Raw genomic sequence first — 25,543 nt, 5'->3', positions numbered from 1 at the left:
AGAAGAGTGACTAAAAAAAAAAAAAAATATCACAAGCCTGAAGTTCTCTATACACATCTAAGTGTTTTGTCATTATAGACCATCTGGATAGTCATAATAATAAATGAAGCTCTTCATTCTGAAATCAGACTACAGGTTTCTCCATACAGACTTGGAAGTTTAACTGTAGTCATCCCTATTTTACTAGGCCATCCAAGAAATTTGTTGCTAAGGTTTAAATCAAAGTCTTCACAGTGAAGAAAACTAGAGAGACAATATTCTTTAAAAGTGATCAGAACTTGAAGTAAGTAGTGTTGCAAGGGGATTAATGAACTTTTGAATATGGCCTGTAGAAAAAAACTTTGGTAGATTCAGAAGAAAATCATGTGCCTAAGTAACACTATATGAAGCAAGCAAACTGGCAATCATTCTCATGTTGTCTGAAAATAGAGTTCTAATTTCTTTTGAAAATCCCAGACTGGAAGACTCATTCCTCAGCTTCATACTGATTGTTTGAATAGCTACATGAGAGCTCATCTTTTTGATTAGCCTCTAGAGTCGAGATAATTACAACTTCCATGAAAAAGGTTCTTGTATTGACGCAACGACTCAAGATATGAGGGTGGTCCAAATCCCCAGTGTATATCTTCTGATCACAGTTTAACCAAAGCTGGATTTCCCTCCCTCTAGCACTTGGCCTCTCTGCCTCACACTCAAACCCACTGTATTCAAACACAAACATTCGGCCTGAAAGCTTTCCTTGGACAACAGGATTTTGTTCCAGACACTAAAGAATGTTTGAAAAGCTATGCAGTATGTAATCTCTCAAAGGGTGTGATCTTCCTAGTAGCTCAGGAGACCCTAGACTAAATGCATCTCTTCCATCTGAAAGAATAAATGTGCTAACAGAAATTCAGTATCACTCATTATAAATTTTGGTTTGAAGTAGCAATCCAAGCATGACAAGCAGATTTTCCAAACCTTTAGCTGAATTTACCTCCCACTCCCCCACTGAAATGGAATAAAAGCTTTTTCTTCATGTTACCTTTATTGCAAAACCCAGTTTTCAGTTTATGTAAGTCCTAAAAGATGCATCTGAAATGCTAGGTAGAATTTTCGTCCTTTTATCCAATCCTGTTTGATTTCAGCACCCTTTTCCCACCCGACTTTAAAATCCCATGCCCCTTTCTTCCTACTGAGTTCACCACTTACCATGAAACTGTGAAACTATTGGAGGAGTATCTTCATCTAAGTCATCAACTCCCCCTGCAATTGGGTAAGGAGGAATGGAAACTCGAGGCATAACTACCCAGCTGTGATCAGAGTAAAGAGAGGAGGTCAAGCTTGGTAGCCCAGAATTGTGTGCTATTTGAAAACCACAGATCTTCTCAATCTGCTGCCATCGATAAAGACGCTCTCGCAAACATGTCGTCAACTCAGAGAGAGCTTTCCTGAAGAAAAGCACACATTAAAATTACATACACTGTTATTAATGATAAAGCAAAGCCACACAAGTGCAGTTATTTCAGCATACCTGAAGGTCCATTAGGACTCTCCAAACATTCACACTCTGACTTAAATTGCTTTACTTAAAAGTGCAAAAACACTAACAGACTACATTTCATAACTCAAAAAACTCCATTGTTCCAGGAATAATCACAAAAGAATATGCATCCTGGTAATCTCTTACTTGGCTTCAAGAATTTTATGGTCCACTTCATCCAGGGAGGAGCTGTGTGCAACATGTAATGTTCCAAATACAGTGCTTCTCTTCTTTTTTATCTTTTCTGCCTAAAAAGCAAGATAAAATGAAATGCATAAAACTAGCAGTTATATACATAACACGGATGACAAAACATTAGCAATATTGACAGGTAGCAAACAACAACTAAGAGAAGAAAAAAATATCCAAATTCCTGAGTAATTTTTTTTTTATTATTGCAACAGATCAGGAAAGTCTTTAAGTAGCTGAAGAGTAAGATTTAATACCTCATCTTTGGCGATTGCTAATTGCATTTCTGCATGCTGTCTTTTGATATTGTAATACTGTACTTCAACTTCATGTGTTAACTGAAGCCACTTCTGCAAAGCTTCAGGAACAGACCAATTACTTCTCAACTCAAACTCCTTCTCAGCCTTTTTTAAAGCCATTCGAACCTAGCAATCAAGAAGAAATAAGTGTCACCAAGAGTATCATTAAAACTGACAGCAGAAGAAAGTGAAATATAAGCACCTTTATACCTCACAGCAACATTACTAAGGCTTTACAAAGCTTTGGTGTGTGCCAACTGCTATCAGGAAGGCAGATCTGGCATTTCTGAAATATAGCATATGAATTACCATATACTATATTATACTCAGATAATTTTTTTCCTGTGATATACAGTCCCAACTTGAAGCTTAAATATTTTTGTAAGACAGCATTTTTATTCAGTAAAATAAATCCAATCTACTGCTACTCAGAAGAATGAGACAAAGCTACTATCTCTCATCTGATAACAAGATAGGAAAAAAGCTTTTGTATATATTTTGTTCCATGAATCCAACAACATCATGATAAGCTAATATACAAAGTGTATGTCTTTATAGTTTCAGGATTATTTTACTAGCTAATGGCATGATTGACAGATAATCATTACGTGTTCTTCGAATTTTCCATTCAAATCTAGCATTAGAGAAATGCTGCTTTAAACACTCTTAAGGTTCTAATAAAGCTAAAACCAATTTAAAGTCAACACTAAAATTATAATCAGTATGCAGGTACCTGTACTAGCTCTTCCTCTGCATATTTGAGCCTGCTGAGCTCACATTCAGCTCCCTCCCTCAACTCCCTTAGGCGATGGGCTTCCCGTTTTGCATCATTGATCTCATCCATCATTTTGCGCTCCAGATTTTGCTTTTCCACAGCAACATTTCTGTTCTCTTCTTGTGCCTTCTCAAGCCTTCACAATTGAACAAAATACATGAGAAAATAAATATAATATTTCTTAAAAGTTGCGGTCCTCAGGAGAAGAAAATGTGTCCAGCAACAGAGCAAGAGACAATGGACACAAACCAAAACACAAGAGGTTCCATGTGAACATCAGGAAACACTTTTTCCCTGTGAGGGTGACTGAGTATTGGCACAGGTTGCCCTGGGAGACTCTCTCCATCCTTGGACATATTCAGAAGTTGCCTGGACATGGTCCTAAGCAACCTTTTCTAGATGATCCTGCTTGAGCAGATGGGGCTGGACAAGATGACCTCCAGAACTCCCTTCCAACCTCAACCATTCTGTGATAATAAAGATGTGCAAGTTTCATGAATCAGTAGCAATTACGCCACACAATGCGATGTCCACATCAGACAAAATATGCAAACTTTTAGGTGAACCTTCATTAAAAGTATATGTAATGAGATCAAAATACAGGTTTTTATAGACAACTTACAGGTGCACCAGAGAAAACTATCAACTCTCACACTGACAAATAAACAAGAGAAAGTATAACCAGCCCAGGTACATTTCAATCTTAAGACCTCAAAAACAGGAGAAGTGTTCTTATTTCCATGTCAGTAAGTATTCCAGAGTAAACTGTAACTATATGGAAATAACAGTACATATTTCTAAATCTGTAGGTAGAAAAGATTGAACCTCTATTCTCTACCTTCATCCTCAAGTTCATACTGCCTGCTAAAATATCCAGGAGCAATTTCTACTCAAAAATACATTGTCACTGAAATCACAATTTCCATGCAAAATGGAAATGAACAAAATCCAAAGGCAGCTTAATGCAAATAATTTATGACTGTAAAGTATCTGTATTTGTATTTAACCTCAAAACAAAAGGACGACTAAACACAAAATTTTTAGGTTTTATACCTTTCCTGCAAGTCAAGAAGACTTTGCTCTGCTGTTTGGAGACTTTCCAAGTCCTTCATCATTTTGGTGATATGTTCTCTTGAGGTTCTGTTCTGTGTATATGCAAACCAGCAGCCTCCAAAACCAATAACTATAGAAACTGTTAATATAAAATCCTTCATCCAGTTGTGAGGAGGACCTGTGCAGAGAATAATATGATCATTAACTAGTTCACTTATACAGACAGAAGACTGTGGCCTTTCTAACCCCTCCACTCCCCCCAGCCTAAAAGGTGACAGAACCCAATGCTAAACAGAATTCCAGCTTATTTATCTCAAACCATCTCCAACAACTACCTTTCAAACAGATTCCAGAAACAACTCTGCTCTAATACCATCTACTTAATCTATACTGAACATACATTACCTTGAGCAAAGATTACTAAACTTTTACAGTACATAGCCTGTATCTTTATTTAAATGAATTAAGCAAGAGTTCAACAATTATACTTCATCAGGCCAGTAGGAACTTTAGCTATGTTTGACTAAGGTCTCCCCAGTCTGTGTCCCCTGGAATACCCTATGCTGAGTTAAAAATGCACTTGGCCAAATTAAAGTAGATTTTAAAAGGTTAAGTAGCTAATAGCAGTATTTTTTAAGAGCAAAACCTGGATTCTCAAAGTATCATATCCAAGATTCACATACACTTCTTTGGCAGTACAACTTACAGTGACTTGCACAGGTTCTGCTAGTATTAAAGGTATAATACAAACACAAAGTACATTTTTCCCTAAAAAACTCCAGCTCAGATCTGTCAGGCTAACTCAAGATCAGTCAGGCCAGTTTAGATCCAGCCTGACTTTTGTAAAGCCATTCACGACTCTCCAAACCGACCACCAAGCTATGGAAGGGCCTCCTAGTTCAAGAATACCCAACATGCACAGTACCACAACAGAATTGTTACTGTGTACAAGCAAGCATGCAGACCACTGGTGCTGTGGTAAGGAAATGTCTGCATATGCTAAAACAGGTTAGATGTAAGACTGCTGCATTAAATTTAACTGCACTGAAACTCGAGTCTGCACAGAAGACACTGATTTGCACCACCACCTCCTTTTTTCCCCTGGGGAAGGTCATCCTCTCTCATTTCAGCATCCCAGGTGACACTGTCCAAGCTAATTGGTAACATTAGCTATAAGGGAATTTAAACAGTCAAAAACATTTAGAGGACGCTTCTTATGACACAAAAGCCAACAATCCATCTGTCAAATGGGGCTATACTAAAATTTCTACATAATCTTACACACAGAAGTGAACCTTTGTCCTGATCTCAGCATCTTGATAACCTTCATTTCACTGTTCTACAATGCATGCCAAGTAATCCATCAGTACATCCACAAAATAAGTTCTACCTACAGTATCAAGTGTCACTGAAAATATTATCTGCTGAATTCTTACAAGAGAGAAGAAAAAACTTCCAAAAGTTACTAACGTGTGAGAGGTCCAAATAAGACAACATCCAAGGCTTTAAGCTGAAGCTTCTGTCTATGACTCCGGTCAATTATTTTCAAGTGAGAGATCATGAAAGCGTGTTCATTTACTGCTATCCTGTTAATGATAAGACAAAATGTTACCTATTCCACAAGATATATTCAAAACCAGTCTATAGAAAGAAATACATCAACAGTATTTCCCACCGTTACATAGATACATTTCTGCAATTAGCACGAGAGATATAATACAATGACAGAAGCGCTATTAAAAAACATAGCATGTTGCAAAGGACGAACATCAAATCAATTCCTTATTATTTTCTTATTGGAATAATCATGAAATAAATCCATTTGGCATAATTAAAGGTAATAGTAGACTTGTGGCACCAACTCTCTGAAACGCAATACTTTGCAATACTCAAATTTAATAGTTACGATCAGGAAAAGGAGTTCTGCAGATAGCTTTTGGATGTATAGCCATACAATAGATTGGAAGTTGTTCAAAAGAAAGTCTGCTACCATACAGAATAATGTGATCATCGATAAAAGCTTCAACAGCAAGAAACAAAACTAAGATAAAAGAAGTGGCAAGAAGCATTTATATTTTGTAATATTTTGGCAGAATAAAAAAAATGCAGTCAGCTCTTCAAAACTGCAAGCATGATTCTCTCTTCTTGCATTTGACCATAACTTGTTAGACTTTAGGTTCACACAGTCGTTTCCACATAGAGACTAAAGCAGCGATCTGGAGGGAATTATGTGAAACTAGTCCAGAAGAAACACTCACCTGGGAAGTGTTGTTCCATTGACATTGCTGTCTCTAAAATTCTTTTCATATTGGGGCAGTTCAACAAATTCTGACAGCCACTGAAGAGTGTCCTCCTGAGTCCAGTTATGAACTGGAAGAAAAAGTCAGCTGAATTACCTTCCATTTTTTAAAAAAAATCAATAGCAAGACATAGAAGACAAGCAATAAAGCAGCAGGTTACAGCAAGAGGATTTTGCCAAATATAATTGCAGAAGAATTAGCATTAACATTCACCAAGGTGTTTCTGGCACTTTGCCTTTTTCATTATATGCTTCTCAGAGAAAGCTTAGGCAAACTATAAACAAACAAGCATGGAACAAACAGAAACATGTTTTTATTAAAAATTCCACATAATAATTTAGTGTTTTGCTTTGGTTTAAATCCGGACAGCATCTTATGACTTTTATCTACTTAAGCTGGTATCTGCCTCAATCGTTTTGTCCTTGCTACCCTTGCAGAACTAAACACATGTCATCAGGTGAAGTAGCCATTTAAGGCAATGTATCAAGATCTTTCCCAGGACGATGGCTTAAAAACTTGTTTTCACAAGAATCTTCATAGAGGCTCATGCCTACTATCCACAAAATGGGAACAGAGAAGAGGAGAGAAGATTGAAAGACAGAAAAAAATTAACAGGAAAACAATTAAATCTCTCTCAAATATGTCCAAAACAGCTGTATTACAAGCAATAATATTTCCACTAAGCAAAATTATTTAAATATCTAGACAATAATTAACAATTTTCCTGTATAACAACAGTAGTCTACATAACCCTTCATAGTTACAGATGCATTAAGACAATAAGCAAATACTCAAAGTACTCAATGACTTTTTTTTCCCCTCAGTCTTCATCAGCAAGTGCTCCAGCCACACCACCTAAGACATAGGAAGTAAAGGTGGGGACTGGGAGAATGAAGAATTGCCCACTGTAAAAGATGAGATTCAAAACTGTCTAAGGAATCTGAAGGTGAACAAGTCCATGGGACCTGATGAGATACACCCATGGGTCCTCAGGAAACTGGAGGATAAAGTTGCTAGCCATCATACTTGAGAAGTCATGGCAGTCCAGTGAAGTTCCCACTGACTGGAAAAGGGGAAAATACAACCCCATTTTTAAAAATGGAAGAGACAACAACCCAGGAACCTACAGGCCAGGTGGTCTCACCTCTGTGCCCAGCAAGGTTATGGAGCAAATCCTCCTGGAAACTATGCTAGGGCACATGGAAAATAGGAGGCTATTACTGACAGCCAAAATGTCTTCACGAAGGGCAAATCATGTCTAATAAATCTGGTGGCCTTCTATGACAGGGTTACAGCACTAGTAGATAAGAGAAGAGCAACTGACATCATCTACCTGGATTTATACAAAGCAGGATGTGACAACATCCTGCATGACATCCTTGTCTCCAAATTGGAGAGATGGACCACTCAGTGGATAAGGAATTGGCTGGATGGTCACACTCAAAGAATTGTGGTCAATGGCTCAATGTCCAAGTGGAGAGCAATGACAAGTGGTGTTCCTCAGGGGATGGTACTGGGACCAACGCTGTTTAACATCTTTGTTGGCAACATGGACAGTGGGAATGAGTGCATCCTCAGCAGTTTGCCAATGACACCAAACTGTGTGCTGCGGTTGACACACTGGAGGGAAGGGATGTGCCATCCAGAGGGACCTGGACAGACTTCAGAGGTGGGCCCATGCAAACCTCATCAAGGCCAACTGCAAGGTGCTGCACATGGGACAGGGCAATCCCAAGCACAAATACAGGTTGGGCAATGAGTGGATTGAGAGCAGCCCTGCAGAGGAGGACTTGAGAGCATTAGTGGATGGAAAACTGACTATGAGCCAGAAATGTGCACTCGCAGTTCAGAAAGCCAACTGTATCTTGGGCTGCATCGAAAGCAGTGTGACCAGCAGTTCTACAGAGATGATTCTCCCCTCTACTCCACTCTCATGAGACCCCACCTGCAGTACTGTGTCCAGCTCTGGGGCCCCCAACATAAGAAGGGCATGGACCTGCTCAAGTGGGTCCAGAGGAGGCCAAAAAGACAATCAGAGGGCTGGAAAACCTTCTTTAGGCTCAGAGATTTGGAGTTGTTGACCTTAGAGAAGAGAAGGCTCTGGAGAGACTCTATAGCACCCTTCCAGTACTTAAAGCAGGCCTACAGGAAAGATGGGGAGGGACTCTTAAACAGGGAGTATAGTGACAGGACAAGGGGTAATGGTTTTATACTGAAAGAGGGTAGATTTAGATGAGATATGAGGAAGAAATTCTTTACTGTGAGGGTGGTGAGACACTGGCACAGGTTGCCCAGAGAAGTTGTGGCTGCCCCCTCCCTGGAAGTGTTCAAGGGCAGGTTGAACAGGGCTGTGAGCAACTTGACCTAGTGGAAGGTGTCCCTGCCTATAGCAGGGGGGGTTAGAACTAGGTGATCTTTACCATCGCTTCCAACCCAAACTATTCTATGTTTCTGTGATAACTAAATTTGTTCTCTCCATTATGAAGTCTGCACATGAAAGAAATAAAAGTGACAGCCTCATTCCGGACAGATATATCTTTGCATGAACAAATTTCCCCCCGGCCTGATACCTAAAACTACTTGCATGTGACAATGCCGAGATTTCTCTAGAATTCTTATCACAAGTACACATACTCAGGGGTGAATCTGAACAACAATCCTTCAGAAAGAGCTGCTGAAATCTTGACAGGTAAGCTGCAGGCAATGGAAATTTTTATGAGTTCAAATTCCTATTTCAGTTTGCACTGAAAGTGAAATACACTGAAAGTGAAATACAGACTTCTAGGTCTCTTGCCTACACTATAGTAGCTGGAAAATTAGCTTTAACATTGCAGAGTTTCACCGTTCCAGGTAATCAGAGACAAAACACATTTCACAGACCCATTTATAGCTTTTAAAAAATAAACCAAGCACAATGTATTTGTATTTTATCCATATTAATGGCTACACCTCCTTTCATGTATGCTGTCCCATTTCCTCCTCTGCTTTTGAGCTACAAACTGTTTTCCAGGTACTGATCTTGCAGACGACTCAGTTTTGTCATATTACTCTAAGCTTTTATGCAAAATGTCTGGGCTTTGTTTCTAAACATATAATTTTCACATTGCAAAGATTCTTTAATGGTTTTGTGAATAAGAGATCGGATTTATTATTTTAAAGTTGCTCCTTGCTAACCCATGTTAACTGCTGGTTAGAAGATCAGAGTATATACCATTTTTTCTTGTTAAATTTATCATGTAGCACAGTATTTCAGGGCAGGGAGGCATGAAATACAACATTACAGTGTCAGCCTCAGTAGTCCTATGGGCCTCCTATTCCTTTCAGAAATCAAATTACATTTGATAAGAATATTTCAAGGCAAGGAGTGATTGACAGCCATTTATTAGGCTTAAAGTTGAGAACAGGCTGACCAGGCAGTATAGAAAAAAACACGACTGCTCTGTATCCAGCACACACAAGGATTCAAAAGTTAGTTTTGTTTTAGCAGGATCTTCAGCAGCAACATCAGCATAAAATATGCTGCCACCTGTAGGTTTTTAAATGGCACAAAAAAGGAGAAGAGAGGAGTGACCCTGACTACCTTTTCAGCAATTTAACATTATAATTCTTGTTTCCTCTCACACAGAAGGGCCAGTCTTCTGCTCCTGCCTGGAACACCATGCAGCATTATGTAACTCACCCTTAGCTAAACCCTGCTTGCATGCATTTCCAATCTCTGGATTTTTAAAACCCGAGAGAGCAAATGATTAAGAAAATGCAAGGCAACAATAGCATCTTTGTGGTGTGCAGTTTAGTCCCAGTTGCTGCAAGAACACTTGTGCAACATCACCTCAGAATACAACAGATGATCACACATACAAACATAAAGTAATTTTTTGTCTTTTTTCCCCTCTAATAAATAAATAAAATACCAGACCTCAGGTCACCTTCTACTTTCCAGAGAGATGGAAAAAAGTTAAAGAAAAAAAATACACACAAGGCAGAGGAGAAGCTTTTTTTGATTATAGGTCAGTCTACATGACATACTATACATTAAAGGTCAAACATGCCATGATGGTAGAGAAAAAAGTACTTTTTTTTGAAGGCAGTTTGTAAAAACTAGGTTTTGGTAGGATTTAGATTAGTCTAAAATAGTAAACCAATCATGAGCTCTAGGTTTGACCACAACAGTTTTACTTTGCTACAAAATCAAGTCCCAAGAGACAATGGTACAGCACCAAGAATGAAGCAGCCTACCTATTCACCAAGACAAGACAGAGAACTACCAAGCTGAAGGCTCCTGCACTGATTTTACAGACTCCCTTACTATTGAGACTAAATACCTACACATCTCTATTCAGACAGCAAATTCATATGATCATAGCCCATTAGAGGGGAAAAAAAAGGGGAAGGAAGAAATCCTTAAGACACAGAACTTCCAAAGATAATTGTTCCAAGACTGGTATTCAGACATAAAACAAATGTTCATCTGTCCCCTTTGCTGCATTCACAACTACCACCTCTTCAAGGCCTTTGTAGAAAAAGTACTGAAGATACAACAATAACTACTAAGCTTGATACTTTAGAAGAGCTGAAAGACTCTATATATGTACAAATACTGCTTATTTAGGAAGAAAAGGTGATAAACAAAGCAAATACCATACAACAAGCATATACTGGCATCTACATTTAAAGGACACACACAATAACAGAGGTCAGAGACTTTCAGAAAGCAGATTTTTTTTTTTTTCCTAATGCTTTAAACAGGTATGCTAGTTCCTAGCCATTTCTCTAAATGACATCTGAAAATATAAATGGTCACAAAAAGCATAAACTAAAAGCATCAACTAAACTAAGTAAATCTTGTTTTTTACTAAAGGACTCATTGAAACTATGTGGCAATGCAGCAACAATAGGCTAGATGCTGATTTAAACTGTAATACGATTCCTTCCATGCAGGTAAAACCTATAGCAACCTTGAAATTCCTTCAATTTGCACCAGAACAGACTATGCCTTAAGGATTCTGCACCAGGTGGTGATACCAAAAGCCTGCCCAGTGACAGAAACATTAAAAAACAATATTCTGAAGCTTCTTTTTTTTAATTAGGCAATTTTTAGAGCTTTGAATGGAGCCAATTCTCAGGGTTCCACTCACTGTTACAACATCCTTCTCAAGCAAGTACTTAAAAATAACCTCTATTTTTCTTAAGCCTGAAAAGAGACACCAAACCGCAACAGTGCACTTAGTATACTATAAACCATGTTTTCACTTTCCTCCCTCAAATCTTATCTGTCTCACATCACTAGTATCGTAAACAGAAAGCAACTTTAAGCTATTTGACAATTACTTAATACAAACTTCCACATAAAGCAAGCTTTATGGGAAGAAATAGCAATTCTACTCAGCATAAACTAAGCAGCAATTGATCCAGAAGATGTTTCTGCATAAGCATTAATGGGCATAGTCAAGGGTCCTATTTAGAGCTTGTAATTCTCACACAGATACCTCAAGAGACTACTTAACGAAGTTTCAAATTACTGATATCATCATTTACACTACCTTCCACCTTCTTGTTTAATACTGTCAAATTGCATTAAACTGGCACTATAAACTAGCAGCACATAAGAAACAAATCCAAATTTCTAAAACATCTAGAAAGGAGAAACAGTATTTTTCATTTTACCTAATATTAAATGAAAGTAGTTTATTATTTGAGGGGCTTCATGCTTTCTAACAGACACAACAACACTGTTACCATTGCTTGGGTGCCTCATTCTAAGGGCCTCTCCATGGTGCAACTTTAGTTCCCCAAGAGGATACACAGTAAAGCCATTATAAGCAGACACAGTAAGACCAAACAGTCCTCTCAAAATCTTTTAAGTCTTACTCACACTGATCGCTACATTCCAGAAACCTGGAACAATAAACAAATTAGATATTTCTGATATCACTACAACCTACATTTCTGAAGAGTTACTCACAAGTTAGACGATCAACCATAGAGATCATTCTACCTGATAACTTAGTTGCAATACTTTCATTGAACAACATCTCTATAAGTATTTACAGAATATTTGAAGAGATCAAGCTAAACATTGCTGGTTAAAATGTATTTACTACACATCAAGCACTTAATGTGTTACCTCAGTCTGCACTTAAGTAACATTAGCAGTGAACCAATGGCATGTTCCTACTTTCATTCCTCTTTTGCTTGCGCTTTTAGCTGTTTGACTAATACCAACTTTCAGATCTCTATAAGCTTAGTATAGCACAACACCTTCAGAATGGTGTGGAGAAAAAAAAAAAAAAGTTAAGCATTTTTCTCCTAATACTAACATTCTGGATTTCTCAAAGAAATTAACACTAGCTGGACTGAATGACTTTTTAGTCAGGTTTACATACACCTATAAATAGCAGCATCAAAACAGATTCCTGAAGATGCTTTAAGAGGCCATCCATTTACTACTCTAAACTACTTGGTGGAAAAATTGTTGAATTACTTCTATTTCAATAACCACCATCCTTTTTAGCTATGCTCCTTCACCTACCTTCAGATGTTTTCCAGCGTTTCCACAGATCCTCAATGGTGATATGTTTGTCTTCTCTGTGCAGATGACTATGTTTATTAGAGGCATCCTTGTATTGCATATCTTCCCTTAGAAACTGAAGAAAAGGGAAAACATCATCTTAAATGCCAAAACAATTTCTAAACAGAAATCACAAGGAAATTAGGCAGAGAATAATCTTTACAGACTCTTCCTCATGCAAGCAGAACATAATTCATGTAAGTTGACTATATCAAAGACTCAGAAAGCAAATTAAACACTTATAGGATTTGATTTTCACAATGATTAAATCCTAGAAAAACTGAAGGTGCTAGTACACTAAGTTTAACAATATTGTTAATATGCCTTAGATTTACAGTGATCACGAGAATGCAGCACGCAAATCATACTACCTACTTCTCTATTCTGAAGATATTTAACCAATTTCATCTATTTGAAGACCATGGAAGGTTTGAAAATGTGTCAGTCCTTTATTGGTGAGTAGTACCAGACTCCTGTTATACCACTTAAATGCAACTGCTTGAGGGATAAGAGAAAGGTGTTGACTAAGTATTATTAAATTTTTGTTTGACAAGACAACGAAAATTTGACTACTGTTTTATCAAATTAAAAACCAAGTTATCTTAGGGCTAATTTTATTCTTGCTAATCTTTCCTCAGTGGTTACACTCCAAGCACAGAAGTATTACACAAAGCTGTTTCATTCTCAGTAATTAACAGGAAGCCTATGTCAAAACACCACGCCTTGTCTTTTAGTAAACATGATATAAAGGAAGATCCTGCAATCATGTCATACACAGCAGCGTTGAATCAGTATTTCACAAGTCATTACAAACAGATTGTCCAAATACATACAAGAACAAAAGCAGAGAACTATAAAAGCCATTTTATTTTTATTTCACACTGGCCTAGAAAAGTTGGAATACTGGTTAGCAAGCCACCTCCCATTAATAGTGGAAACCTTCCACAGATATCAGTCCCCAAAAGGCACAGCATGAGCAGCCTCTGCGGGTGGAGACCTCAGTATCAGAACTAGAAAACTTAACACAAGAGCTAAGTAATCTTCCACAGTAGATTGCTTGCTTAAGTTCCTGAAGGATAAAGCTGCTCAAATAAAAACAGCTATAGAAACAGCTATGACAGCTAACTCAAAAAACATCTTTTCATGTGGCTGGTCATATGTCATCACCACTTCAAGCAGGGATAAGGAAGAAGGCCAAGCTAGCAATGCACTGCAGAGTACACCACTTCTTAAAATTTAGTCCTGGTAATAATTTATATGCAGAGCTTCCCACATAGGCCCCATTTCTAACAAATGTAGAGATTATTATATCATTCAAGACACAGCAGGAAAGATTGAAAAGTAGTCATTGTGCAACCATAATACTAATTCTTAATAAAAAGAGATAGTGTATGATAGTAGAAATATGCAAGGAAAAGCTAATACCTATTCATTTCCTCTTGCTCTTACTAGGAAGTAAGGGAACCTAAAAATATAGGAAGGGATTCAAGTTTCTCCTCTGCTAGTCTTGGGATAAAGTACTAGTTTCATTCCCTAGGCCAATCAAAGCCATATATGTATTTTGGTTCCAAAACCAGATTGGATGCAAACCCTCTCTTGTTCTTCTACCATTTCAAAACCTTTTTGATTGTCGGACATTAGCTTTATAAAGCTTACCGACTCCTAAAATAGTTCCATTTAGCCCATACAAACCGCATAAGCACTTTTAAATCATCTTCCCTGTGTATATGAGAAATGCATAAATACACACATACACATTTATATACATGAGAAATATAGGACAAATTTATGAAATGTATGAGAACAACTGAAAATAGCCTACTTGAGCAGGAGGCAATTACAGAACTTCTGAAACACCATGGACCAGCAACTGTAAAAAGGTACAATAACCACAGAAAGGGACTGATTGTTGTACTATATGCAAATGTAAAAATATCTGCTGCATAATCTCTGTTGCATATTCCATAGTCCAAGTGTGAACTGAGTACTTCCCAAATTGGCACAACTAATGAAGCTGCCAATTTCCACAGCTAACTCGCAACATGCAATCAAAGGCGGATTATCTTACTCGTTCCCACTCCATTTTTATTAAAGGGTAAACTAAAGAAAATGAATCAAACAGTAAGAAAACAAAAAGTCTTCTTATTCACTAATGTCTCTAAACCTTTCCAGATTAAAGCAGTCAGTCTCACAACTGCAGCAGCAGGAAAGAACTGATGTTTGCCCTCCTCACCTTTCCCCTTCAGACTGGGAGTACCTACTACTACCGTCATTCTCAACATGTCTTTTGAGAACTTGTGAAAACCATACTAAAAAGAAAGTGAAAAACATATTATAGGACCCTCCCTGTAAAGGCTAACTCCCTTCATATGGGAGGTTAAGGTAAATGTTAACACTCACTTTTCAGCCTTCTAGTGACTGGTGATGCACTGACCTTGAAGACTACATGTGTCAGGCATAGACATTTGTTTTAAAAACAAACATCATCAGCCTATCAAGTTTCTGAAGAGGAACAGAATGGAATATATGCTGTATGTAAAAGCTTCAGCACATTTTGCACCTTTTCAGTTAAAATTCATATCTCAGATCAGTTTTGTTCCTACCTTGCTTTTATGTTTACTGCTAGTTGTCAGCAAAGGCTGTAAAATAGGATGAGAGCATCTGAACAGTTACAGGTGTTGTCAAGGAAAACCTGAATTTCTGTTAAAAATACTACATACAGGGGTAGGAAGATGCCAGCTGATAAACAAACGCTTCAATGTGTTACATCTCACCCTAAAGCACTATAATGTACTATAAGGGAGCATTGTGATTTTAAAAATGGGACAGACACAGGTTACCTTGGCACCCTGATAAGCAATGCAAACAAGCAGCTTATGGAAAATTCACTCCATTTCGTGTTGTTCTTCCACAGAGCCCGCAGAGGGAGCAAGAGTTAACATATGAATTCACGTTCTCGACACACTGCTGGGACACAATCAGCTATGCTAACGAGAGGGAAAATATTTCAAATTTCATCACAAATACAGAAAACGAACACAAGTTCAAAGCAACAGATTTCCCAGGAGACAAGGATGACGGCAGAAAAGATATGGTTTATACAGAGGCTGTTTAGAGTATTTGGCTAAGTCCTTTCTATAAAAGGGACTGTCAACACATAAACTTGTAAGCAATTTGCATTTAGAAATCACTACACAGTTATTCCTCAGGGGGAAGATTATGCACTTATGAGAATTTCTTGAAGAAAAGAGCTCCTCTTCTGTTCAATCATATCTATACTGCTCCCAGATGCTGTGAGAATAACCGTGATGACTTCCTCAACAAGTTTCTCTAAACACTGGATGGTCACACCTGTAAATTATTGTGCATAGCTAGAAAGAAGCCATCACGTTTCAAAGAATGAATGTATTTACCAATGAAGAGATATATGACAAACATCTTTTTTTTTTGTTTAAAAGATCATTTCAAAATTAGCCTAACATGGAAGTTCTCCTTTAAGAAAAGGAATTGTGTCCTAAATTGAAGCAAGCCATAAAAACAGAACAACTCTGGTAAAAAGGGAGGATTTTTCTGTTCCTTGCCATGGCAGCTAATCTCTCTTCTGTTGCCCTGGTCATTAAGTATACAAAGAAAAGGTTAGAAAAATAACTCTAAATAGGGAGGTTAAAAGAATAAGCTCTAACAAAAAACATCTAAGGATTATTTTAGCCAACATAATTACTCAAGAGGGAGAAGGCCTTTTAAGACTACAAAGTTGAAACCAAGAAAGCAGCAGATTAGTTACCTAAAAACTCTGTGTGAAACAAAAAAATCATTTGTCAAAGTAGTTAATTCAAAAACAAGTAAAGAGTAAAAAAACACCACACCTAGACTCGAAACCAGAGTTTTGATCCTGAAAGTATCACAACAACTGTGCCTCTACAAAGATTCACATCCTAAAGCCATCCTTCAGCAGTGTAATAGGTGCAAAGGCAACTTTCACCTCCCTGGAGGGGACCAAACTTGTGAAGCCCTGCAAAAAGTTACAAGGTCAGATATGCCACAACCCTCCTTTCTCTTCAGAAAGCCTTTAGTACCATAACATTTTCCGAAATCCAGTCAATTCATAAGCAAAAACTAACCTGAAGCAAGAACCACCAAAAACAAACAGAAAAATCCAACCCTTCCAAAAGAGTCAAAAAGACTCACCAAAATGCAATACTGGTTTGACATGGAGATAGCCCTTACAAACTGAAGTCCCATGCAACAAAATAAAAAGTTAATATATGTTAAAATATGGAAGTCACAAGAGATGCTTGTTCCTTGAAGAGGAAAGGGACAATTGTATACTTTTGCAAATGCCATTGGAAAAGTAAAATTAACCATACTCACTAACTGCAGAAGGAAGTACTCACATGCTATGTTTATATTTTGTTCTGGGTGAAAGCTCAAGTTTATGATTTTCAGTTTCACCAACTTAAAACAGACCCTCTAACTGAGAAGTTTACTTTAAGAGCAACTACTAACATCTGCTAGCTAAGCATTACTGTCTTCCTTGAGCATTTATTCCTTAAACAGTGTTATTTCCTTCAGTTTTACTCCTTCAAAAGAAAACTTGCAAAAGTTACAATTTCAGTTTTCCTATAACCCTACCTTCAGATACAGCTGGTCACTGTCAGACAGACTTTTAGCACATTCCTTCCCATCTACTGCTACCAGACTTACTAAGTTATGATAAGAGTGCTTTTAAAAAGCATCATACTATGATTCGGGTATGACAGCATTCACAACTGCCTATCCTATAGAAATGGCTTCTAAAAATGCTATACAGTAAAATTAAAAAGTGTATTTAAGCATAATAAAAACATTACTAGAGAAACATAGAACATAGCTGTGAAAAATATTACCAAGTGTATCTTAAGTAACCTACAAATTCTATTAGAAAAATATTATAGCAGCTCAACACAAAATTGTAGCCACTCTACTACAAAGTAAACTTTGCAATCTCTTCAAAGTTAGGATTTCCAAGGGGGGAATTTCATTGTAGCAGGACTACGTGCATGAAGTGCTACATAAACTAGTTGCCTACAGCTACATATTAGCTTAAGTACCTCCAAGGAGGCAAGGCATGAGGTAGGTATGATCCAAATCACGTTCAAGCAGGTTTCTATGCAACCATACCCATGATAATGCATGTTGTCTCTCTCCAGGACTTCTTTGCATGGGCACAGACCTATACTAACAGTCATGTATTCAGACAAGAGCTGGCTCCTAACCTGCTCTGAAAAAACAGATTCTGTAGACATGGCTCAGAGCTGCTTACAAAACTTCAGGAGGCTGAAAGATCCTCTGCCTAGGGACAAACACATTAGCAGTTGGATGATAAAATCCAATGCAAAAACCGCCTCTATTAACAAACCTATGATAAACTAAGGGAATCAAAATAACCCAATAGTTTTGGGGGAAAAGGCTTGCTACACTGGTCAGGAAGCTCAAAATAATGTTTATAACAGAATGTTCTTGCATAATGAGATGTAAAACACACTCAGAAGCCATCCCAGTATTATGCAAAACAGAATGTTTTCAGTTTCTGAACCCCCTGCAGCAGGTATTTCTCTACTATGCAGAATTTTGCCTAACCAGTTGACAAGTATAAACTAGCTTACACAAATATGAACACCAGTTTATTATATAAATTATAAGGATGAAACCAGAATATTCAGAGAACTTTAAAGGACATTTAACATTTTCATGAGTGTATATCTTCAGACAAGAAAATGAAGCAAGAGCTCAGTCTATAGCAGAACCTCTCCCAGCTGAAATTTTAACACCTGGGGGAGGCTCCTGAAGTTTAACAAGGTCCCAAGATGCACTAAATGGTGATCAAGCTTTTGAACTGACATCCATTATTTTTTAACATCTGTTTCACACAGATATTTCCCCTCCTTCCAAAATCTTCCTCTAAATCATTACTCCCTCCAAGAGGTAACAACCAAAAGGAAAACAAATTCCGAGCATAAATTTGCTTTTGTTTAAGTGAATATTCTTTCTGTATTCTTGAAGTCATTCTGAGTTTGTTAAATTCCAAAACTGTTTTTCCACCTCAGACCTCACACTCCTAATATCCAAAATACATAACTTAAAATAAGAGTACCACACTATCTTGGCATCTAGTTCTTCAGGATTTCCTGTCATGAAATTTCTGGCCATTTTCCTCAAAGCATTTAGTACTCACTACTGTCCAGAACAGATTACTGAAATGAACAGGTCTCTGGTCCAAACTAGTAAATCATGCTTCACTCATTTTTTTTTTATATCATCTTTACATGAATAGCCAGCTCTATTTCAGCTGCAATTCAGAAAATAATTTCACATTGAAAAGTGACATATTAAATTTTATTTCTCCAGATTCTCCTAAAATAGTAATACTAATACACAGTATTTTAATTTGGCATGCTTTTAAAATAGATTGTGATGTATAGAAGCATGTACCATTTTAATTGCTAAAAGAAAGGAGGCATGAACAATCACAAATATCACTAAGAAATTAATTACATAATAAAAAGTAGTAAGACCATGGACTGGTTCTCCTTTATTATAAAACCTTTAATCAGAAGTTAGCAGTAAAAGGAGGGTATACTGAAGCATATGTTTCTGAACTCACCTTAGTTCTAATTAATTTATTTTTAACTGAGTTGTTTACACTCAACCTCTATCAACTGCACTTTTATTTCCTTCTGGATTCTGTATTTCACTTTTTTTCTTTTTTAGACTCCACCTCTTGATCTTCTCTCAAATAACACAACACACCTTCTCAAGACATTATGTTTGTTCCAGCTCTCAAATTATGTGCTTCTTGGATGCAAACATGACAAGTCCTCAATCAATAGCTTCACAGAGCCCATCCATTCAGAAATGGTCACTTCAAAGGAAGATCATGGGCTGTCAAATATTCTTCCTCTGTCAAAGTTACTATAGTCGAAGTGCTATATTATTATTTATATTCCTGATCAGATCACACTAGCTACTTTTTCCTGCTTCAGTCGCTTTATAGAAGACAACTATCCTCCCTGTTTTAGGCCACTAAGCTAGATTCTTTTTGATTTTTGACTCTGGACATTTCAAGTCAGGCATTTCTGCATAACACTCCTGAGGTTCCATCTTCTTTGACCATACTGTTAAAAGCCATTCTCCAATTGCTTCATGCTTTCAGTACTGCAGTTTTCCCCACACTTGTTTTTGTCTTTTTTTTTTTAGTGGTTTTGTGTGGCACTTGTTGGGTTTCTTTTGTTAAGTAATTATGCAAGTGCACTCATAAGAAAACTCAAGATATTAACTGATCTAGCCAAAGATCCCCCATAAAGCTGTAAATTTGTGCCAGTCACTTTGTGTGACATTAGACACACAGTAAGATATTACTATTTCAAAACCATCAACTTATTCTACTACTAGAGAGATTCCTTAAAGAAATTACTTGATGTAGGATCGACATATAGAGAGAGATTCTTTGGAAACGGGAAAAACCTACATAAACAGTGAACATATGATAAATCTGTCTTACTGCTTGTGCCTCTTCATCATTAAAACGAATCATGTACACGTGGTGCAACAGATGCTTCCTGAGGGAGACAGCCTCCCACAAACATGACTAAAACCTCAGTTAGTAATACATTCTCCCTCTTAGTTACTCTTTTACAGCCTACCTCTTTAAACCAGTTTAAACAGTTGCAATCATTTATATGTCGATAATAAAGTAATAATAGGAGGAGCTAGATTTGATTTAAAAAGTCATATTAGCTTGCCCTAACAGTAAGTATAGCTTTTTCCACATCCTTCCTTTTTCTGCTTCTCTACTGTACCATAGTCTTTCCCCAGTGTGATAGACTACTTTATCACTCTGTTCTCACAGTGTGATAGCCTACTTTACAGAAATTAGCAACTGCACCGTAAAGCATACTCTAAAGTACAACACAAATTTATTATCTAAACCATTCTTTTTTTCTTCGATTTGGCTTCTTGTTTTGAAGTACTTAATTCTACACTGAAAATTAAGGGCAAGTACTAGAAGATTACATGAATTCTGAATGTAGAAAAAATTTCAAATATATCAGTAGCTATGACAAAAACTGTTTTTTCCAAGTATTTTGTAATAACTAGAATTAGAAAACTATACTGAATTTAAAAGTTGAAGCTTTTTCATCTTTATAAATCTCTTAAGTTATATCATCTAGTCTAACTTGCATAACAGACCAAAAGAATAAGTAAAAAAATTATTAACCAGTCCATGTTCAAAGTAGAGCCCCTCTATCTTCCTTAAAAAAACTTCAAAAAAATCCCTCTGTGGTGGTTTGACCTTGGCTAAATGCCAGGTACCCATCAAGTTGCTCTATCACTTCCTGCCTTCCCCCTTTTTTTCTCAACGGGGCAAAAAGGGGAAAGAAAATAAGATAGGGAAAAAAAACACCCTTGTGGGTAAAACAAAAGCAGTTTTAATATAAGCAAAGCAAAGGTCCATGAGCAGAAGCAAAAAGAAAAAGCAAACAGATTTATTCTCTCCTTCCCATGAAGGGGTGATGTGGGGCCTTCTCAGAAGCAGGGCTCCCATACCCGTAGTGGTTGCCTCGGAGGACCAAGGGTGACCCCACCCCCTTCCTCCTTTCTCCCAGCTTTACACTGAGCAGACGGGACATGGTCTGGAATATCCCTTTGGTCAGTTCAGGGCAGCTGTCCTGGCTGTGTCCCAAGATCTTGCCCCCCCGTCCCACTGGGGGAAATGTTGGGAAGAGCCTTGGTGCTGTGTAAGCGCTGCTCAGCAGCGGCCACAACCCCAGGGTGCTGCCAACACCCTGCCAGCTCCCAGCATAAACCACAGCGCCAGGAGGGCTGCTGTAGGGGAAAACCAATTCTGGCTCAGCCAGACCCAGTATACCCTCATGTGTTTCAATGACTAACAAATCCCATGCTAAAAATTTAGATCAAGTTTCCCCACATCAATTTCAATGAGGTAAATACAGGCTTCTTTCCAGTCCGTACAAGGTAGATCCAAAAGGCTTCCAGAATCACAGTTTCTGAAGAAATAAAGAGTTTCTTTTAACAGTTCAAATACTCATATCCTAGAGAAACTCATTCTCTACAGAACAATTTTATGCAAGACTTCATTTTACAGAGGAAAAACAAGCTACAACATAAAGAAGGCATGAGGAACATAAGGAAAAATAATAGCATGCAGATGAAATGTCTGGAATCACTGTTGGGAGTTCTCAACTGAATTAGCAAATTACAATACTTAAGATAAGTAGTTCTATATATTCAGCTCTTGTTACATTCCTCTCTCAAAATAACTCATTTACAAGAACTTCCTTCCTTGGTGTAAATATACACTGGTAATTTGTAACACTGTTTTAGTGCTGGTAAAACAGCAGAAAGTTATTGTACTTTGTCACATTTTTCCTGACAAATAACAACATACTCAACACACTGTTCTTGCAGGAGATTTGCAAGCTAAAAACATGCAGCACGAAACAGGAAATCCATTATCCTGCTGTTAAGTAAAAGCCCTGTATATTTCATGTAAGCTTTACATCCAGTAATTTTTAAAAAAATATTAGTCCTCAATCAAAACAAGAAGCATTACCCACTGTGACAGAAAAAAAAAAAAATCAATCTGGTTTTGAAATACTATATATTAGGACATATTTAGTATATATTCCAACCTACTCTAGTCAAGTAACTATGTAAGCATGTTGTTATAATGTCAGATCTTTTAAGATTATGGCAAAGACCCAGTCAAATATACATTACTAGTTGAACTTGCAATTAAACTGTATTTCTCATTAATTTCAAGTTTGCTTTTAATGTCTTAGAAGAATGCACTCTATGCAATTACATATTCATCTCTGATTTGCATCGAAACTATACACAGAAAAAAGCTAGTTAGAGGTGTTATTAAATATTTCTTCAATAATTAAAAATGAGCTAGTAGAAGAGAGGGCTACATTTCAGTGACGTTATTTTAATCACAGTGAGTAGCAGTCTGCATACATACTTTCACACATCTCTCATTACTCCAGGTATAACAGCATCCCTCGTGAACTGTTCTAATTTCAGTCATTTTAGGAGTAGTCATTTAGTCATTAAGAGTAGCTTCTGTTGCTTGGGTTTATCTCGACATCCTTGTCTCTAAATTGGAGATACATGGATTTGCCAGACGGACCACTGAGTAGATAAGGAATTGGCTGGATGGTCACACTCAAAGAGTTGTGGTCAACAGCTCCATGTCCAAGTGGAGAGCAGTGACGAGTGGTGTTCCTCAAGGGTCAGTACTGGGACCAATGCTGTTTAACATCTTTGTTGGCAACATGGACAGTGGGAATGAGTGCACCCTCATCAGTTTGCCGATGACACCAAGCTGTGTGCTGCAGTTGACACACTGGAAGGAAGGGATGTGCCATCCAGAGGGACCTGGACAGACTTCAGAGGTGGGCCTGTGCAAACCTCATGAAGTTCAACAAGGCCAAGTGCAAGGTCCTGCACATGCGTTGAAGCAATCCCAAGCACAAATACAGGTTGGGCAATGAGTGGATTGCAGCCCTGCAGAGAAGGACTTGAGAGCATTAGTGGATGGAAAACTGACTATGAGCCAGAAATGTGTACTCGCAGTTCAAAAGCCAACTGTATCTTGGGCTGCATCAAAAGCAGTGTGACCAGCAGGTCTACAGAGATGATTCTCCCCTCTACTCCACTCTTGTGAGACCTCACCTGCAGTACTGTGTCCAGCTCTGGGGCCCCCAATGTAAGAAGGACATGGACCTGCTCAAGTAGGTCCAAAGGAGGCCACAGAAATGATCAGGGGGCTGGAGCACCTCCTCTATGAAGCCAGGCTGAGAGAGTTGGAGTTGTTTACCTTAGAGAAGGGCTCTGGCAAGACTTTATAGCAGCCTTCTACAACCTAAAGGGGGCCTGCAAGAAAGCTGGAGAGGAACTTTTACAAGGGCATGTAGTGCTAGCATGAGGGTTAATGGTTTTAAACTAAAAAGATTTAGATGAGTTATAAGGAAGAAATTCTTTACTGTGAGGGTGGTGAGACACTGGAATAGGTTGCTGCAAGTTTGTGGCTGCCCCCTCCCTGGAAGTGTTCAAGGCCAGGTTGGACGGGGCTTTGAGCAACCCAGTCTAGTGGAAGGTGTCCTTACTCATGGCAGGAGGGTTGGAACAAGATGATCTCTAATGTCCCTTCTAATACAAACTGTTCTATGATTCTATGACATTCCTCTGGAACAGGAAGAAACTTGAGGTCAGATACAAAATGGGTCTGCTGGAAACCAGGACAGATCTTTTGAATACTAATAAAAAGTTTTGAATGTATAAATATTTCAGTATTTTCTTTTAACTTTCTTAACTTCTATGTACAACAAATGTAGGACAAGTCAAGACAATCACACACTGCTGAGAAGCTCCTCAGGAAGCTCACACTCCATTACTAATGTTTCGATTTGCAGACTGCATTGTGCCTGTACCAAACATTAATGACAATTAACTAAACATTCTGTGATAACAGAGATAGACTGTTTCCAGTGTCTGAACTACCTCGCCATGACACTCCCTAAGGTATAGAGCAGATTTTTTTTTTCTCTGAAGTTAAAAGGTACAATATTTTACTCTGAACCATTCTCTCCATTGTTCTGTATTCCTTCAGAAAACCCATATCAAGCAAGCATCAATCACTGTTGATGCTGCTTGTACAGTCACACAGAAAAGTGAGTAGCATTACATTAAACCTGACAATGATAATTCATAACTTAACTCATTCAGGAAGAAAAATCTTCCCTGGGATGTTACAAAAAAGGGAAGAGAAATCAGGGCTAGATTTTTCTCCCACTCACCTCCAGTAAGAATGGGCTTCAGAAACACAAGGCAATACCCTCATTTTCAGGAGACGAGAGTTAAGGAGACATCTTCACTCTCCCTCCTTTCTCAAGCCTGTACCTTACAACTGCCAGAAAGCAAAAAAGCAAGACCAATTGGATGGACCTACATGGATATTTCCATTGCTACCCCATAATTTTGAGAATTCTGATGGAAAAGTTGAGTAAGTGCAAGGGCAATTCCTTTGCTAGGACCATCAGGAGCCTGCCTATCAAACTCATTCAAGCACAATCACAGAAAACTTCAGGCAGGTCTGAATAACCTTTCTTAGTTCATAGGACTTTATCTACCACTAACCTACAGCAGGAGGTGCTTACTACTTGCCTGTAAAATGTAAGCAAAAACATGTAAGAACACTTTCTAGACTGTTGTCTGTAACAGGTATTGTTTTGCACAGCGAAGTGCCTGTAACAGATCTAAGCAATGCCTCAAGCAAGAAAACCTTGTAGCAAAGAAACCAAAATACTGGTGACAGATCACAACAACTCTTAATAGTCACCTCACTGCAAGCTAAAACAACACCATTTGCCTACCTCTTACACTAATCACAAAAATAAAAGTTTTTACACAGTCATATAAAACTTTCCTTTAAGCTAGAACAATGGACAATAACACTCCATTTCAAGCAATTCTAGGAATTAGATTTTCCTTCTATATTTGGCTGTCAATGACTGAATTAAGAAAAATGGCAACAACTACTCAAGTGCTGGAACATAAAGAGCAGCTATATAAGACAGGGAAAAAAATACAGACCTCAAGTATGCACAAGTAAAGGCTTTTTACTCCTACCTCATCACTTTCATCTACTTCAATACCACCATCTTTGTCATCATCCATTTGCTTATGGATCATGCGGAGAGCTTCTAGGCTGAATCGGTCCTCCTCAGTAAAGCACGGTGGGCTGAGTGAACTGCAGGGATCTAAAGGGGGGGG

General features: G+C 37.9%; 1 protein-coding gene across 1 annotated transcript in view; it reads right to left on the bottom strand.

The window, feature by feature from the left end:
* STIM2 (stromal interaction molecule 2) overlaps positions 1-25,543 on the bottom strand; it is a 34,091-nt gene that overhangs the window by 4,558 nt on the left and 3,990 nt on the right. Inside the window, exons 3-11 of the mRNA XM_026846946.1 lie at positions 25,400-25,530; positions 12,668-12,782; positions 6,097-6,208; positions 5,309-5,424; positions 3,839-4,016; positions 2,744-2,921; positions 1,969-2,136; positions 1,670-1,770; positions 1,192-1,430 (exon numbers count right to left, since the gene is read on the bottom strand). Of these exons, the coding sequence (XP_026702747.1) occupies positions 1,192-1,430; positions 1,670-1,770; positions 1,969-2,136; positions 2,744-2,921; positions 3,839-4,016; positions 5,309-5,424; positions 6,097-6,208; positions 12,668-12,782; positions 25,400-25,530 (1,338 nt within the window). The remainder of the gene's footprint in view (positions 1-1,191; positions 1,431-1,669; positions 1,771-1,968; positions 2,137-2,743; positions 2,922-3,838; positions 4,017-5,308; positions 5,425-6,096; positions 6,209-12,667; positions 12,783-25,399; positions 25,531-25,543) is intronic.

This window comes from Athene cunicularia, assembly GCF_003259725.1.
Source record: "Athene cunicularia isolate RWA chromosome 4 unlocalized genomic scaffold, athCun1 chr4_part1, whole genome shotgun sequence".
Taxonomy (NCBI): domain Eukaryota; kingdom Metazoa; phylum Chordata; class Aves; order Strigiformes; family Strigidae; genus Athene; species Athene cunicularia.
This window is presented reverse-complemented; position numbering and strand designations above follow the sequence as displayed.